This window comes from Hyaena hyaena, unplaced genomic scaffold (genome assembly GCF_003009895.1).
Source record: "Hyaena hyaena isolate Hyena2069 unplaced genomic scaffold, ASM300989v1 scaffold_1, whole genome shotgun sequence".
In the NCBI taxonomy this organism is placed as follows: domain Eukaryota; kingdom Metazoa; phylum Chordata; class Mammalia; order Carnivora; family Hyaenidae; genus Hyaena; species Hyaena hyaena.
Window position 1 is genome coordinate 6,271,177 of NW_024080633.1, and position 18,923 is coordinate 6,290,099.

Consider the following 18,923-nt stretch of genomic DNA (forward strand, 5'->3'; position numbering starts at 1 on the left):
CCGACTAAGCCACCCATGTGCCCTGCATCTGACTTGATTTGGGCTCTGGTCATGATCTCACAGTTCAAGGAGCAGGTGTCAGAATCTGTGCTGACGGGAGAGCCTGCTTGAGATTCTCCCTCTCCCTCTTTCTCTGTCCCTACCCAACTCTCATGCACTCTCTCTAAATAAATAACTAAACATTGAAAAAAAAAAAAAAGAAAAGAAAGTTGATGAGCCCAAGTTTTATATTATGGAGTTCTGTCAAGTGCATTGAGACTCTTTTTTCATCCAAATCTCAGAGACCTGGGAGAAAGGGAAAAGCCAGCCACTGTCTGGGTTCCACTGCAATACAGTTGATCTCTTCCATGCTTAATGTTCACGTGCTTCCCATTAATCTTCAACACTGAGAGGTGCCAGATGTCTTGAAGTTTAACATACTCCCAAAGCTCCCCATTTGTGATAAACCATAGCCAATCTGTAGTCAATTTTAATATAAACTTCATAGATGCTTTCTAACTCTGAAATTAACACATGCCCATTATAGAAAATCTAGAAAAGTGTAGAGAAGCAGAGTAAAAAAAAAATCACCTGCAATAAAACCACTGCTAATATTTCAGTATAATCTTAATCGTGTAATGTCTTTGCCTGTTCTTCAAAAAGTACATTATGTAGCACATACTATTTTGCAATCAAATATTTACTACATACCATGAACACCATACCATTAATATATTTTTTATTCCCTGAAGTGTTTCTGCAATGTCGTGTTCTACTTTGTGTCGAGTCACCCAGGTGCCCCACGTAATTTTTCTTATTTTTAAGCAATATTGAAATGAATATACATTGTTGTTTTTTCTTTATTGATTTTTAACCAGCTCCTTATGTATTCCGGGTGGTAAACCTCTGTTTTATATGACACAGCCACTTTTCTCAGTTTTCCATTCATTTTATTTATATATTTAGTCCTATAAAAAACTTGCTTTTGAGTTATTAATCTCTCAATAATTCACTTAACTTATATCTTTAATGTCAGTTTAAAAAGGCCTTCCCCACTCTCTTACATAAATATTCAATGGATTTTTTCCTCCTAATACTTTAATCCTTCTGGAATGTATTAGGCTATACTTTAAATGTTTATATATCAGCCTTGATTTTTGGAGAATATCGTGTTTTATAAAACACATTTTAATACTTAATTTAACAAAATGACTTTAGATCTATAAACTAAAAAAAAAAAAAAAGGATACTGCATTCCATCCATTCTCTTCCTCTGAATTTTGCTTTTGGAGAGAGAGAAGAACAAGTGAAAATAAAATCCTCTGTAATTTTCTCCTACAGCTTTGTTTTCAAAAGTATTATATTTCTCATCTTTGTACAAAAATCCCCTTAACCCTTGTACATATCCTTAAAAGATCTGGCATAATTCCAATACCCATGATTTATATAAATTCTACTGGAACCAATTAAAATGTTCAGCCTGTGCCCCCCCTTGGGGTAGAGGATATTCACTAGGACTTTACCCAAGCTGCTTAAGTAAAATTATTTTGAATATCTGCATAGATTTCTTCCACATAATTAAAATTAGTTCAAAAATTAAATAGAAAAATGCCCTCGAAGTCCAGCATGGTTGTGAGCATGCATACATAAGAAAAAATATACTTTCATTACACTCAGTGGAAAACATACTTTGAAAGTGAAATTTCAGATCGACAAAGGAAATACTGTAGTCCAGGCGGAACAAGCTTTTCAAAGAACATTTGATAACAGTATCAAAATCTTTAATTAATAATCTAGCAAGTAGGAAACTTGTATTACCCCTTTGATCATTTTTAGAGGGAGCTATAAACCCCGCATCCGGTCCGTCAAGGGGAAGATGCCACATGGAGCCCTGGAAGTGAAGGCGGGGAACGTTACAAAAGGCTAAAAATAACTTTTCCCTGAGAACTCTCCAGGCATTGGCCCATAATGAGATTCAACTTAGATAAATGAAGAAAGCCAAGAAAAATAACTTGAAATGCAAGTAATTGGTGTCAAAGAGAAATCTGGAATACTGAGATAGGAAAGCAATTTGAAGGGAGTAATGGCTGACGAGGATTAAACTGAGGGTACACCTTCTCGAAAGTCTCACTAAAGGTCTCTGGGGAGCAAATGAAGACCAAGGTCACCAAACTGTCTCCTGATCTAACAAACCTTGTTTAGAATTTCCTATTTGCCGGTAACTGTGCTCCACACACTCCTTTATCTTTTTATTCAAAACGGAAAAAAATCGAGAACCATTTGTTACATGCGCAAACTGACCTGGGAAGTTGAAGTCACTTAATTACACAGGATTGTCATGTTACCCTCTTCTCCCTAGGGCAGACTGGGGGTGCACCTGTTTTGGGTTACTTGTTAACAGTAACACCTGCTTTCATTCTAAAAAGGGTTCTGGTCTGAACAATAAATTATATGACTCCATTATTAATTTCCTATTTGCTGCTGCAACAAATTACCACAAATGTGTGACTCCAAACAACACAAATTTGTTAATCATGCGCTTCCATAGGTTAGAGTACAACACAGACCTCACGGAGCTAAAATCAATGTGCCAGTGGGCCTTCACTTCTGAAGTCTATACCAGAGTACGGGGCCCACCCTGAGAATCCGGGCTGATCTCACTATTTTAAGGTCAGCTGATCACCAACCTTAACTCTGCTTTGCCATGTAAGCGAGCATGTGCACTAGTTCCTGGGAGTGGGAATAAAGATTTTTAGGAAGATCGTTATCCTGCCGACCACAGATGCTCTAAGGTAGCAGATCCCAAAATTGGAAGATGGGCTTTCTGATACAAAGTCTGCCTGTAATTTTAGTGGTCAGAGAGGATATCTTCAACGGGAAAGTCTGGTACGATCTTCGTGAGATGTTGGTAGGTGGGGAGGGTAGGAAAATTACAAACAGAAACTCGGTAAAAATATCTATCAGTGCTTTCTTGATTCAAGGCACTTTGTTATGTATAGAAGGAATACCTAGAAGATAGTGTTCCTGCTTTTGAGTTGTCTGTGATCTAGCTGGGCCATGGGTATATTCCCCCTGCAGAATACAGAAGCCTCCAAGACAGGAGCCTGTAATAAATGAATATGATATTAATTAACTATGTAAGAACTCAGATGCAAAACATAAGGGCAATTTGAGTTTCACATTAACCACAGATTAGGAATTCATTTTATCTTTTTCTTTCCTACAACAACAAACACTATATTTCCATAGTAGGAAATCTTCCAGGGGCACCTGGGTGGCTCAGTCAGTTAGGCATCCGACTTCAGCTCAGGTCATGATCTCATGGTTTGTGAGTTTGAGCCCCACTTCGGGCTCCGTGCTGACAGCTCAGAGCCTGCAGCCTGCTTTGAATTCTGTGTCTCGCTCTGTCTCTGCCCCTCCCCTGCTTGCACTCTGGCACTCTGTGTCTCTTGAAAATAAATCAACGTTAAAAAAAATTTTTTTTTATCTTCCAACATTCTCAACCTTGAGAGATCATCTATTATAAATAAACTCACAATAGCATCCTTACACAAAAATCTCTGTGGGCTTCTTGATTTCTATGGAAACCTGGAGCCCATCTACCATGCCCTTGAGGTGGGCGAATTGGCTCATGTTCATACAGGACCCTCATGTCTCTACTCTTAGATAAAGTATTTTTGCTTTAAACAGATTATGGGTGATTTGTGTACCATGTTCCCTTCTCACTCTACTAACCCTGGTCATTTGAGAGCTACATTTATAAGATGGAAAATTTCTTTCTTTTCATTTCAGAACATCTGACATTCTAGAAGGGAGCATATTGTAGCTAGGCTGATAATGTAATGTTCCCCAATCTATGGTGTTTTATTTTTTTTATTTTTTAATGTTTATCTATTTTTGAGACAGAGTATGACAGAGGGAAGGGCAGGAAGAGAGGGAGACCCAGAATCCGAAGCAGGCTCCAGGATCCAAGGGGTCAGCATGGAGCCCGACGCAGGACTCGAACTCATGAACCACGTGAGATCATGACCTGAGCTAAAGTCAGGACGCTCAACCGACTGAGCCACCCAGGCGTCCCCAAGCCTATAGTGTTTTAATAGGTATTTTCATGTTTATCAGGAAAAAAATTATAATAAGCTCGTCATGTCCCTAAATTCATGGATAGTTTTGCCTTGGATGAGACAACAATGAAATATAGCAATCAACGTAAAGCTATTTGCTATTAGGCAAATAACACAGTAAAGAGAATAAAACAAATGCACAAAGGAAGCCCGTGAAAGAGCTTTTCGCTAACGAGGGCATCGTGGAAGAAAGCCTGGATTTTAGAGTCAGACCTAAGTTTGGATCCAGATCACAAACTACCTTGTGATTATAGACCAGCACTTACATTTCTCCAAGGTTTGTGGCAGTGGGTGTTTTACAGGTTGTTTTGAGCCAAATGAGACAATACGTAAAAAGCTCAGACATGTATTGGACACCAAAGAAGTATTAGTTCCCTTCTTTAAAACGAAAGCAACTAACTTAAGGTACTTAGGTATTATTTACCACTATGGTTCTTATTTCATGAATTAAGACTGCAGAAAGAGGCAACTGACTAACAGTCCATGGAGTTCAGACCGACTGTCAGCTCGTACGCGCCAGGGATGGAGACAAAGGACAGATGGCCAAAGCTGAGGCCAAACTTTGGACTCCAGTCTCTTAAAGAGATACCGCCTCTTCATGCCATCGGTATTAAATCAGCTTTGTGCCATCAGTATTAAATCAGGTCGCTGTTATGTGCAGACATTGGGTCTCAGCCTTGGGGACTCGTTAATCGTCAGGAAGATGCATCACACCTCTGCCTTCGTGGGACGAGTCAGAGAGGCAGACATTAACTGAGTTGTCACACAAATAAATACTCTATATTTATGGAAAATGCTATAAAGGAAGGATACCATACCACGGGGCTGTAAACCAGTGACGGGCTTGTTAGTCTGGAGGGGTATCGGAGGGTCTTCTGTGCTAGTGAAATCTGAGCTGAGATCTGAAGGGTAACCAGGGGCTAACCAAGGACCTCAGGTAGGAGGAACACAGGTGAAAGTACCTGTGTTCGGAAGGAGCAGCGTAAGTTGGGAAAACTGAAAAAAGTTTTGTGTAGCTTGATAATAAGGACAAAGGGCACTTCTTAGGGCATGAAATGAGTTTGGAGAACTGGGCTGGGGCCAGATGATAAAAAGACTTGTCAAAGTAAACGAATAAGAAACTGCTGAGAGGTGTCCATTGTAGGGTGACATAAATTAATTTAAAAAATTGAAAAGATACCCTCAAAGCCTGTACTAGTCAGTGTTCTCCAGAGAAATAAAAGAGACAGATAGATAGATAGATAGATAGATAGATAGATAGATAGATAGATAGATAGACACACATATACATACATACATATATACAGGGATTTACTTTAAGCAATTGGCTCCCATTGTTAAGGAGGCTGAGAAGTCCTGCAATCTGCCGTCTGCAAACTGGAGACCCAGGAAAGCTGGTTGTGTGATTCAGTCCAAGTCCAGAAGCCTGAGATCCAGGAAAGTCCAAGGTGTTGATTGCAGTTCGGAGTCTGAAAGCCCAAGAAGGAGAAACCTTGTCCAGGGCGGTGACCACTACTGGCTACTTGTGGCTACTGAGCTCCTGAATGTGGCTAACACATGGAAGAACTGGATTTTTTAATTTTATTTATCTTTATTAATTTAAATTTAAATAGCCATATTTGGTTAGTGACTTCCAAATTGGACAGAGTACTTTAAAAAAAAAATTTTTTTAATGTTTATTTATCTTTAAGGGAGGGAATGAGCGGGGTAGGGGCAGAGAGATGGAGACACAGAATCTGAAGCAGGCTCCAGGCTCTGAGCTAGCTGTCAGCACAGAGCCTGGCATGGGGCTCGAACTCACACACCATGAGATTATGACCTGAGCCAAAGTCAGACATTGACTGAACCACCCAGGTGCCCCTGGACAGTGTAGTTTAATATGTGAACCTGTTCTATCCCTTCATGTCGCTTATCTCTAACTGAAATTATTTCACTCCTGTGTTTTACATTGCCTATTACCTGTCTCTTTCACGGTAGAGTATCTTGTTGATGGCTGGATTTGTAACACTCAGGGTAGGGACTGACATATAGTCATACATATCTCAATGAACTTTCTGTTAAATTGACTTTCAAATTAATAAATGCCCCTTAAGAATACTTTGCTATTTTTAAATGCTATTCCAGAGCTCTTAGCTTCTAACGATATTGCTTTCCCCTAAAAAATCCAGGAGTCAGACTCTGGGTAGTACAGTAACACAAAATGCTATCAGGCTGTATACTGACATAGTTGGTTTTATCAGATTCAGCTGAACGTTTCACATTCCCCCTCATCAGTTATATCTCCTTGGTTTCTGTCCGTCTTTCTGTTATGCTGAGATGGTTCTGGAGTCTACCCCTCCAGTTCCAACACTGCACATTTGGGGAAATGTGGATTCTGTTCCTCTAGCCTACTCGTGGCTTCTGATACTGCCCAAAGCTTGTACAATGGGGAAGAGTAGAAGGTCATGGAGAGTTCATGAGCGAGGTCATGACCACAGGTTGACAGACTCAGGCAATCAGAGAGGTTCCTCGCCCCTCCCCTGTCCGTGGAAGATAAGGTCTGCCCACTGTTCCCACAGCGGCAGCCATTTTGGGCCCATGGATGGTACACTTGACCGAGCCCTGCTAAGGCCTCTATATAAACTTTTCGGGATTCTGGCGGGCGGTGAGGAGAGTTCCCTGTCTTGCAGCTGCCTAAGACAAGCCTCGTAAGTAAACTTCCTTGGTTGTTAACATTGCCGCTTACCCATGGGGAGCCCTTGGCCTCTCCCTTCCCTCTCTCCCTTCCCTGCATGTCAGGGGGTGCAGTTTACAAACCAACAAGAAGCTTAGGGTTCAGATCCCAAGTAGGCTTTTAGACAGAGGTTTTTTTGGTTGAGTGAAAGTCAAGTCCTTGGCTCTTTTGGGAGGACAAAAGGTCAGACCGTCCTTATTACACAAAATTGCCCCAAGGTTTTGTTTGCTTTCCTTGGTTTAGAATTCTCGTAGTGTGTTTTAAAAAAAACATAAAAGTATAGTTCATTCTCTGTGAACTCTCCTTTGTGTGCAGCTGTTAAAAGCCTCTGCCCATTTATTTGCTAGTGAAAGGATGAAGTCATACTACAGAAAAAAGTGAAAGAAAAAAAAACCTCCAGCTCACCTGGATTCGTTTTTGCTAACCACCTTCAAATTCTGTGCACAGATGTACGTTACACACTCATGATTCCGTGCTGTTTTGCGTGTTCACGCACAGCATTCTAAGGAGATCAGCAAGATTAAATCACGATTGTGTCTAATGGCTGTATTCTATTATGTTGTAAAAATATTCATTCAACCAGTTCTCCCCTCCCTGGGCATTTAGCGGAAGCCAGTGGTGAGTCATTGTCCTAATAATGAAATAACACTACAGTGAATGTTTTCCTCCACGTAAGTGCCGCCTAACTCAAACCCACCCAGAAGTGGTATTCAGACGGAGCAAAGTGTGTGAGCCCTTCATAGCTTTTGTGGCATTTTTCCATGCTTCTTTCTGGAAGGATAACCACCGTTTGCAGCACCACCCGGTGGGGTACAACCTTGCTGATTTGCAACAAAAGTGTTTCTCTTTTATTTTCCTAATTGGGGCTTGTTTTAACAATAGTGCTGGTAACAATACCGGTAGCAACACTGGCAGCAGCTAAGCTTGGGATGTATCGTGGGAGAGCATCAGAGTAAGTGCTTTTAAAAACACTGTGTATAGTGCTTAAAACTATAAACGCTGGAGACTGACTTCATGAGGTCAAATCCAGATTCTACCACTTAACCTCTCATTTGCTTCCATTCCTTGCTTGCAAAAGATTCACAGGGTTACTGTGAAGACCGAATGAGTTTATAGAGTAGGAAGCCCAGTAAAGCACTGCATAATGTTGATTCTTGTTCCTAATCATGGGTGGTTTTATTAACCTCCTTTCACAGGTGAGAAAATGAGAGAGTAAGCGTGTGGCTCAAGGCCACGTAGCTCGCAAAAAAGTAGGGCTAGTTCCACCTGAAGAAGCGCTTTCTCCACGGTTTGCACCTGCAGGGAAATCCTCTGCCACCTTCAGTGAAGGGACCAGCACTGACCTCCAAGGAGAGGTTCGTTTTGTCGCCGAGTAAGACCAAGGCGGAACCAGGCACAGAAAATGAGAGCATAGGGTCACTGTGACTCACTGGAGATGCTGACATATCTCCTTGCTTCCAAGATCAACAATAAACTGGGGTTTTGTAGGCTATTATTTCCTTCCTCCTTGCAATCTGAAGGTAGTTCTATATGGAAGCGTTCCGTGGGACTGAAATCCACCCTCGATTACAGGGGCCAGGGGGACAGCAGACCTAGGGTCTCATTCGGGACCCATTCACGTGCCTTCCTTGCCTCGGGAAGGCCCTCTCTCAACATTCACTGACCCGAATTTCTCCTAAACATTTCCATAAACGTTTTGAGTTATTTCTTAATGTACTCTGTTCATAACTGCTTAGTCAATTATTTTTATTAGCATAACATTCCTTTTAAGCATAACGATGTTGGGGAAAAACACAGAAACAATGTAAGCACATTTTCTCAGCTACGGATGCTTGTGAGTGTTTTCTCTCTCTTCTTTTTTGTTTTTGGACTTCCTTTGCAGATTTGATGAATTAATTGTGAATTTCCCAAGGGGGAATCTAATATGAACTGAAATTTGTCGTTTATTCTATAATGTTTGGTTTCTATTCTAGTTCCAGTGACTATCCATTGAGACCAAAGCTTGAATATTGCCAAGGGCTCATAAAATTGCTGATATAACCTACTTTCTCCAGAGAACCTGACTTCAATTTTCATAATGAATTAACGCGTTTTTTCTCCCCCAATTTCTTTGCTCCAATAGCTATTTGTGGAGACCATTGATGCCAATGGCAAAACCCTCGAGGGGCCGGTTCCCCTGGAAGTCATCGTGATTGATCAGAATGACAACAGACCGACCTTTCGGGAAGGCCCCTACGTTGGCCATGTCATGGAGGGATCACCGACAGGTATGTTAAAGTGGCTTATATTATATTAGCATCATGGCTTGGGAAGTGGCATACTATGTGACCTTTGGGGATTCTAGAGGCTGTTTTCTTCCTGCTCCAACTTGGTGTACATCAACGCTGGCCTGTGATTTCCCTGGATGGAAGCAAGTGCTGGAAATCTGGAACTCAGAACATGACTGGGGTGTTGCAGGCTGTGTAAATATCTTTCCTTGTCTCTGAAAGCGATCTTTCAAAGATGGCCGACATCTAAGTCTGTAAGGCATGGCTGATGCCGCCCGCTGTGTGAATATATCTAGCTCACCCTTGAGAAGGCCCAAGGTTGGACTTTGTGGGATGGCAGGGCTTTTTTTTTTTTTTTAATTTTTTTTAATGTTTTTATTTCTGAGAGAGAGAGAGAGACAGAGAGACAGACACAGCATGAGCAGGGGAGGGTCAGAGAGAGAGGGAGACACAGCATCCGAAGCAGGCTCCAGGCTCTGAGCTGTCAGCACAGAGCCCGACGCGGGGCTCGAACCCATGAACCGTGAGATTATGACCCAAGCCCAGATCGGCTTAACCGACTGAGCCCCCCAGGTGCCCCATCAGGGCTTTGAAGTAAATGAAGGTCCCCACTCCAGGCACCTCAGATGCTCCTTTTCGTAACTGTCTTTCAATAAGAACCATTTTGGAGAAAAACAGGTAAGACTTTTTTCCCCCTCCCTTTCCTTACACAAGGTGCACGGAGAAACCTTTTGTCTTCAATCAAAGGACCAAAGACCAGACCTTTTATTCCTCTCTGGAAATACTTGCACCTACTGTTCTAGAAATCACAGGGTTACTACAGAGCTCCCGTTATCTTTTTTCCACACTTACCCTCTCTATCAGGGAAGGTTTTAGAATTTAGAGCTCCGTTTTCTTGGTGCAAGAGATCCCAATAAATGCATTCTGTGACCAGCCACAGAGGTCGCTGCTGAGTATGATGCTTGAGAAAGTGGAGAGCAAAGTAGAAAAACCCGTATTATGAGACTAGACTTTGACTGTAAGCTTTAAAATACATGGAAGTGAATATGCACCGCACGAAGGGGATGGCTGTGGCCGTGTCTAGATGATGCCCGAACAAACCAGTCCTTGAGCAGGGCAGAGGGGACACGGAAGCCCCAGCACTGCTTTGGCTCGTTCTGTTTCCCCCCTTCACTGAATTGATGGGATGTATCAGTAACCCGGCTGGAGCGTTGTTATGGTAAGCTGCCTAGACCACCCCATGAGTCATTGTATGCAAGGCGCCTAAGCCTCCCTTCAGCTCTGAGGAGCTGGTCTCCATGCACTTCATCTGCTCCCCAGGGGCAGGAGCAGAGCTCTCTTGTGGGATTTGAATGCATCTATAAAAAGGAGCTAGAGGTTGTTTGGGGGAGCTCGTGAGGCAGAAGGTAATATCCAGCCTGGATGCTTGGTGCATGTGGGTCAGATCACTTTCAGGCACACCTTTCCCATAGCACCTCGCCTCCACGTAGGCTACTTTTTTTTTATTTGTTGAGTTTTGAGAGAAAGAGTGAGCAGAGGAGAAGCAGAGAGAGAGAGAGGGAAAGAGAATCCCAAGCAGGCTCTGCACTATCAATGCAGAGCCCGACGCAGGGCTCGATCCCACAAACCGTGAGATCATGACCAAAACTGAAACCGAGAGTCTAACACTTAACCAACCGAGCCACCCAGACCCCTCTCGTAACCTACTTTTAATGGAAGAGTGGCCTCTGGTGAGAAAGAGCCTGGAATTGGGCTTGATGTTCACAGATCTCATCTTAAACCAGCTGATATGCAGGACAAGTTAAGGGAACTGATAGGGAGAAAACTATTAAAGAGGGTAGAGTTTGAGCGGAGCAGGAAAATGATTCCCAGATTCCGTCTGTGAGTGACTGGAATTCGAGCCGACCCCAGAAAGTGTTCTAAATGTAAATGACCGCGTTTATGTCGGAGGCAGCTGTGAGCGGGTGCGTGTCTTTGTATATTATGTGTGTATATGATTAGACGCCGTCCAATTTTCCCCCCGCTGTTCCCTTCCTTAAGGTTTCAGAAAGAATTTCAAATTTTATTGCTTTATATACGTGTCATATTTTCAGAGAAAAATGGAATCTTTTATGTACACTGGATTTCTTAAAGCACAAGGCAATTTGGTTAGGACAGACGGCTCTCCAAGCAAAACATAAAGCACTTCCAACCTCTACTTCTGATTGGTATTTTCCAATAAAAACACATAAAGATTCGGACATCTGCGTGGCATCTCCCAGCTATGTAGAGTTTGGTCTGAATCATTGTTTTTCCTTTTCAGCCCCCTCCTGGGGTTGACCAGAAAGCAGGAGGTGAAACAGAGTCCTTCAAATTTGGGGTCAAGAACGTGTAAGATGACCCCTAAAGCCTGAACCACTTACAGGTTCTAACAATGAACCTGACAGGCTGTTGAAATGGCAGTGATGGCTGTCCTATTTCAGTAATGCCCTGCCCTTGTGCTTGGTGGGGTCCTGTGTGTTGTAGTCGCCGTGGCAGATGGATTGTACAGAAAGGGGTGCCGACCCTGGAATAAGTTTAGTGACTTTGCCCCGTTCACATAACTAATAGTTGGGGGCCAGTGTTCTGGGCTCAGTCTGTATCTCCGACCTTCAAACCATGTGCTCTTTCAAGTGTCTCACAAACTTCATGGATGGAATGGCCATCAAACTGTCGTAGCATTGACTTGAGCTCTTACTGTGCACCTTTATGACATAGTATCAGTTCCTCCGCTACAGCATTTTCTACCCTGAGGGGTGGATACCACTCTCCCCATCATATTTCTGAAAAAAATGAACCCCAGAGAGGTCCAGAAACTTGGCCAAAGTCAGATGGCTGTAGGTGGGTGAGCCGGAATCTGGGTCCGTGTCTCTGGCTTGAAACACAGGCTCTTTTCCATGTATGACTTGGACGTGACCCCCTTCCCTCACATTCTTCACCGTGGACTCTTTGCAGTCCCAGCGGGGGCAGGGGAGAGGGGTATTTGCTCTGTCAGAGGAGCTGATTAAGCTCCCAATGGAAAGTAACCAGTCTCCTGACCAAGCATGGAGCTCATGGAATCACTTTTGGCATAATGTGGGCTGTTGCTCAGCCTCTAGGGTTAAACAGTGCCACACACGGCCATGTTGTCACTCACATTGCTTTCTTCTGAATTCAAGTCATCAGGGCCAGCTTCGTGAGGTGTGACCTATATGGTCCTCAGGGCCCCAGGCTCAGAATTAGGCTCTGCTGTCACCCCTTTAAGTTAGTAGGTTTTGGACAAGAGTCCCTTTTGCATTTTCCTTTTGCACCAACCCCCCCCCCCCGCCCCCCGCCGCCACCTCAAAATTAGGTCACTGGTCCTGAGCATAGCCCTGTGGCCCAGAGCTCATGTGATGTTCCTTCTAGCTCCTTATCTAGATGAGACCTTGAGCAGCTTATGGAACCTTCTAGAAGCCTCAGTCACCTTGTCTGTAGATGGGGTGGGTGCATAATAGATAGTACCTACCCTAGAGAAGTGTATGCAAGGATTCAGTGAGCCCTGGTGCTTCGCTCAGCACTTACAACATAACAAATGGTCAAGAGATGCTGGAGCATCGTTAATGCTGCTATTATTCTTATTATTCCTGCAGCGTACCCTTTAGGGAAGGTAAGGCAAAGAGACATGCAGTTTGTGTGAAGGAACATTCATCTCCCAACAAGCCAAGCATCATTTTCATGTGCCAGCATGCCTGGATATGCCACCAGCACCAATCTGTCATGGAGGAAGGTCACCCATATTTATCTGTGTGTGCAGACAGGAGACCGTTTCCGGCTGCTCAGCACTAAACTCCAGGGTATTGTTTTGGGGAATCAGTACTGGGTGAGGGAAGATCAACAGAAAATAATGGTCTTTGAACTTCGCAAATTATGAGCTATTCCTTTCATGGAGCCATGAGGCATTGATTTATGGGACCCAAGCCCCACCCCCGCTGCTCTGTGGGGCCAGAGCTCAGTGTGAGCCTGGTTTTCTGAATGCCCGAGAACTGCCAAGACCTCGTAGGTGGGGAAAGAGGGCTGGCACCCCTGAAGCTCCTCCAGGGCACACGGTCCAGGGCCCCCAGTGCCTACTGCCACCACCTCCCCAGTGTCCATCCACCAGGGTGTTCTGGGCGCCTTTGAGAAGGGCCGACCACGAGAGCCCGAGATGAGGATTGAGGGCTTGGGGTTTCCCTGAGGTGCAGAACAGCAGGCGAGGGGTGCTCCAGGTGTGGGAAGTTGGCCAGTTCAAGGTGCCCCCTGAAGCCAGCTACCAGGGTGGGCAATTGAGAGCCTTTAGGTTGGGGGGGGGGCTGCGAAATGCATAAAACGCACACGTTAGAGTCATCCCTGCCCAGGGGCCCAGGAATATCATCCCCACACGCCCATCAGATACTGGTCACGAACTATCCCCAGAGGGGCTTTGATTCCCAGGCCCCGTTGGCCACTGGTGAACATGGGCAAGCCGGGGTCCAGCAGCTCAGGGGCAGCCTTCCGACAAGATACGGGAGCTGGCTGTTGGGCTGGCCTCAGCTCTGTCCTTCCCTCCGTGCTTTCGGCCACTCTGAGTGCCACCCAGGGTCAGCTTGGAGAATGACACCCACCCCCTGACAGACGGAGTGGCTTTGAGGGAGGTCAGGGGAGGGAGGGGATGGGAAGAATTCACTTAGTCCCTAAAAGACACGACCAAGGAGGACAAATGTGATGTAAATAGGGGTCCGGACCTGGAGGAGCATCCTCTGACTTCTGAGACCTAGCCGGGCTGAGAAGTGTCCTCCGGCAGTTGAAGAGGGGTAGTGATGAGTAGCTAAGTCCCCTTCTGACTTGTGAGCGGACCAGAGCACTTGCTCTCCCTGGGGCTTCCTCTCGCTCCCTCTCTTGTTTTCTCTCCATCCGGCATTGTTCCTGAGCACCTACTGTGTGCCAGCACCATTGTGAGCTCTGAGGGCACAGCCGCAGACCTGTCAGAGGCTCCTCATTCCTTCCAGGTTCGCACAGCCAGGCAGGGGGTCAGGGCACAAATAAGAAGTGACATGTGGGAAGCTCTGTGGTTACAGCCGCACAGGACGCTCATTCCACAGGGTGCAAGCAGGCCAGCCTCCCCGGAGGGGCTTTGTCTTTTATTTCTCCTCTGGGATCCACCTGAGCTTGTATTATTTGAGGCTCAGTTACTTGTACTTAAATTTTGTTTAATGTTTGTTTATTTTCAAGAGAGAGACTGAGTGTGAGCAGGGGAGGGGCAGAGAGAGAGGGAGACACAGAATCTGAAGCCGCTCCAGGATCTGAGCTCTCGGCACAGAGCCCGATGTAGGGCTCAAACCCACAAACCACAAGATCATGACCCGAGCTGAAGTTGGACAGTTAACTGACTGAGCTCCCAGGTGCCCCTTAGTTACTTTTCTTTAAAAAAAAAAAAAAAAAATCCAGGGGCACCTGGGTGGCTCAGTCGATTAAGCATCCAACCAACTCTTGCTTTTGGCTCAAGTCATGATCTCATGGTTCATGGGATCAAACTCAGCATGGGCTGTGCGCTGACAGTGCGGAGCCTGCTTGGGATTCTCTTTCTCTTTCTTGCCCTCTGCCCCTCCCCCATTCTCTCTCACACATTCCCTTTCTGTCAAAATAAACTACAAAAAAAGTTTTTTTACTCCAACTGTGACAGACACGAGGAAAAACAGCCCATTGATGGCCTTTGGCGCAAATGTCTGTCCTGGGAGCTCTGCTTTGATTGGCAGTTATTCACAAACAGCTTGGGCTACATCCAGGTGGTTTTGATAGCCAATCGTGGGTACCTGAGACCTGGCTCAGTGCGAACCCTCAGGTCGTCGGTATAACCTGGTGGTAAAGCCCCTCGCGGCCCTCTGTTCACGTGCTGCAGTGACCACAGTGCGGCTTCTCTGTCCACCAAACTGTTCCATTGTCTTTCGCTGGTATTTTTGGATTTTCCCTTGGCTGGTTGACTCAGCCTCAACTATCCCAGTCAATCCTATGGGCTCTGGAGTATTGGGCACGTGAGTATTTGGAGTTTTTGCTGGTTTCCTTAAGGAGATGAGTTTCTTAAAAAGAAAAGAAAAAGTAATTCAGCTTTTGTTCAGCATTTTTTTTTCTAAGTAAAAGAAGTCCAGTCACCCTCAAATCTCACTGTCCAGAGAACAGCACAGTCTTCATGTTGGTGAGCATAGTTCCGGGGCTCTGTCTGGGCATATCTACACACAGGGATGCTCCACACGATTTGTAGAAGTGGAGCCGGACATTCCTCTCAGTATCCCGCTGTCGCTCCCTTCACTCCGCAGGGTCCTATAGGCTTGTAAATCAATAAATATCCGCTGCATCGTTGTTTTAAGCAGCTAGTGTCTGGATCTGCCATCATCTAATTAGCTATCCTCTATTGATTTAAGTTTCTCCACTCTTCATGCTTATAATCAGATCTACGGGAGAGAACATGTCTCTTCCTATGCGCGTGACACTTCTTCAGGATAAATCTATCGAAGTGAGATCGACAGCATAGAGGATGTGCTCATGACATTTGGGTGTATGTCAGGGTGGTGCTTCTAATCAGAGGATCATATCTGTGTCTTGGCCAAGCTCATGCAAGAGGGTACAGCAATGGTCTTTCACATTTGAACATGCTGGTGGACATTTTTGTTTATTTGCGTTTCTGGATTATACCCAGTGTCTCCAAGCTTTTGTGGTCACTGCACTAGCTCTGTCAGTAGGTCGTGAACCACCCTGCTCTAGAACCCTCCCTAGATTCTGTGATCGAGGAAGAGGACTAAAATTGTGGATCCTGTTCCCTCTCCTGGAGCTGTCATTGGCATATTAGCTGAGGGGGGGGGGTGCCTGGGGAAAGATGTCATTAATGTGCTGCAATGTCATTCAGATGGCATCAGGCAGCACTGAGATTGCGGTACACATCGCTCTCGTGCAGTTGACTGTAAAACAAAATTTATGAGTTCTATAATCCAATTGGAGACCTCTTCCCAAAGGGAAACTTCCAGAAATAAACTATATCAAAAGAGTTGAGTTACCTGAACCTTGCTAGCTACTCAAGAAACTGAACCCTGCCAGGGTGCTCCTAACCGTGTCTGGGGAGTCCTGGTGATAACTTCCAGGGGCTCCAAGTTAAGCCCATCAACAACCTTTTCACAGCCACTAAGTTTTCCCTCCTGTATACCCCGGCCCCTCTCTGATAGACACCCCTGCACATACTAGACCCAGTGCTGCTGATCCACTGGAGTCTTGGGGATACCATAAGCCTGTTCAAGACCCAGGAGAATGCCTGGACCCCTTCATTCTGTTGCAAGGATACCCAACGACTAAAACTGTGTGCCTCCTCTTTAATGAGGGCAACTTTGCAAAATGCTCTTTTCATGTTTATTCAGAGCCCTCTCCCCACCTAAATTCCTGTATGAGCCCCTGGAGTTGGAGACCAGTTCAAGAGGCAGACCTCATATCGATTTCTTGAATCACAGTTCCCTCTAGTAAGGAAAGCTTTGTTCCTGGCCAGCCTTGGGTGTTTGTCTCCCCACTGCCAGCCCCCCATCCTCCACCTCCTTCATGTCAGATCTGCACACTCTAGACACCGAGGATAACCTGGTGAGCTGGAGAGGTCCGGCTTCCATGGCCATGGAGCTCTTTTCCTCATAAAAATAAACACGTGCTAGTCGTGCCCCACTAACTTGTTGAATACACTTCAGACTTGAGCTGTGAGTCCTCCTCACCACCCTCTACATTTGGGAGAGACCTATGATATCAATTAATGCCAAAGAAAATAATTAAAATGAAAGAATACTTTGAAGTGGAGGGAGAAAGAAGCCTCCACAGCTTCAGAAACTTAGGGATCATTCCACGACCTTTTGAAAGAATAAATCTGACTGGAGTTTTTAGCCAAAATGGAAATCGGCTAAGAGTTGGGCAACTTGCAAATTAAAACTGAGAGCGTCTTTGAGTTGTTATGGTGCAGAGCATGGTAGACACCACAGCCTTGAAATCCATCCCTCATACCGTAGGATTTTCTCAGAATAGCCCAGGTATTTTTAGTGCTACAGATGAGTAAAGCCAGGGAACACATCCACAAGAGCATTAAACAGTTACAACCTCAGAGCAGCTCTTCCTTCAGATGCATTCCTGCTGGCCATTTTGTTGAACTAAACCATTCAACAAATACTTATTGGGCAGCTTCCATGAATCAGACAGGGCTCTAGGTGCTAGAGACACAGTAGTGGCCAAGGCTATTCAGGACTGACTCTTGAGACACTTGCATTTTACTGGGAACAGAAGAATAACAAGTAAAGATCATTTAAGTAATTTGTATTTTAAAAAAAAGACAAGATGAGGTGATAGGATGAAGGTGAGGTCAAGAAAGAACTCCCTCTGGATGTGACATTTAAGCGGAAACCACTGAAAATAAAGGAGCCCACCAGGTAAAGGTATTGTGCCGGCGTGTCCCAGGCAGAGGGATCAGAAAGTACAAAGGTCTGGGGCAGGGAGGACAGATGGAGGAACAGAGAAGAGGCCAGCATGGTGGAAGACTGTCAGAGGAAGAGTGGCAGTTGAGTTTGAGGAAATAGGGAAGCATGAGGTCAGAACAGAAGTCTCCGACCTTGGACCATGAGCCAAAGCCATCCCACTGCCTGTTTCATTTTGTTTTCTAACAAAAATTTATTGGAACACAACCGTGCCCCTTCATTTAAGCCTTTGACTATGGCTGTTTCCTGAGCTGCTAGACTTGAATAGTTGGACACAGATGGTATGTCCCACAAAGTCAAATATATATTTTTTAAATATATTTTAAGTTCATTTATTTTGAGAAAGGGAGCATGCCAGCTGGTGAGGGGCAGAGAGAGAGAGAGAGAGAGAGAATCTGAAGCAGGCTCGATCCCATAAACTGCTGAGACCATGACTTGAGCTGAGATCAAGAGTTAATGGACTGAGCCACCCAGGCACCCCAGGTATTTTTTTAAAAAATGGAACATACTTAAAATATTTTAAGGGGCCCTGGGTGGCTCAGTCGGTTAAGCATCCGACTTTGGCTCAGGTCATAATCTCATGGTTCGTGAGTTTGAGCCCCGCGTTGGCCTCAGCCAGCTTCAGATCCTCTGTCCCCCTCTCTCTGCCCTCCTTCCCACCTCAAAAAATCATTTAAAAAATAAAATATTTTTAAATATTTTAAAATATATACATACACATATGTATATATAAATATTTTTAAATATATACATATACATACATATATATACACATACATATATGTGTAAAATATTTTTTTTTTACTTTTCCCTTTACAGAAAAGGTTTGTAGAACCCTGGATTAGAGCTCCGTAAGTTTTGAGTATATTTTAAATTTAGTAGGAAGCCCTTGTTTGGTTTAAGGAGGAGAGTGGTAAAATACAATTTTACTGCTACAAGAGGATTTGAGCTAGTCCATGTAGAAAAAGCTGCCAGTCAACCAGAAGTACTTCAGCATTCCAGGCTCGAGGGCACAGTGGTCTGGACAGGGTGGGAATCGTGGAGGTGGAGAGGTCACAGTAAGATTTCCTGATGGATGGGGGATGCTAAATATTGACTCATTTTATGGTACTGGATTACTATAACTGATGCCATCTATGCATTGAAGAATTACGGTTATACTATAAACCTTAATAGGTTTATAAATTTTCTGAAAGTACAAACTAGATTTTACCTTCAATGTTTTTTCTAAGGCATAAGCCAAAGACCAGGGGCACCAGATTATCTTCTCATTCTCCTTCTTCCTCACTTAGCAGAGTTCCAGACACACGGTAGCCACTCAGCACATTTCATGCAATGAACAAATAGCCCCAAATGGCAG

At 44.5% G+C, this 18,923-nt stretch overlaps 1 protein-coding gene across 1 annotated transcript in view; it reads left to right on the forward strand.

The window, feature by feature from the left end:
* Positions 1-18,923, forward strand: part of CDH13 (cadherin 13) — a 1,034,982-nt gene that overhangs the window by 631,658 nt on the left and 384,401 nt on the right. The window contains exon 6 of the mRNA XM_039227348.1: positions 8,936-9,080. Within this exon, the coding sequence (XP_039083279.1) occupies positions 8,936-9,080 (145 nt within the window). The remainder of the gene's footprint in view (positions 1-8,935; positions 9,081-18,923) is intronic.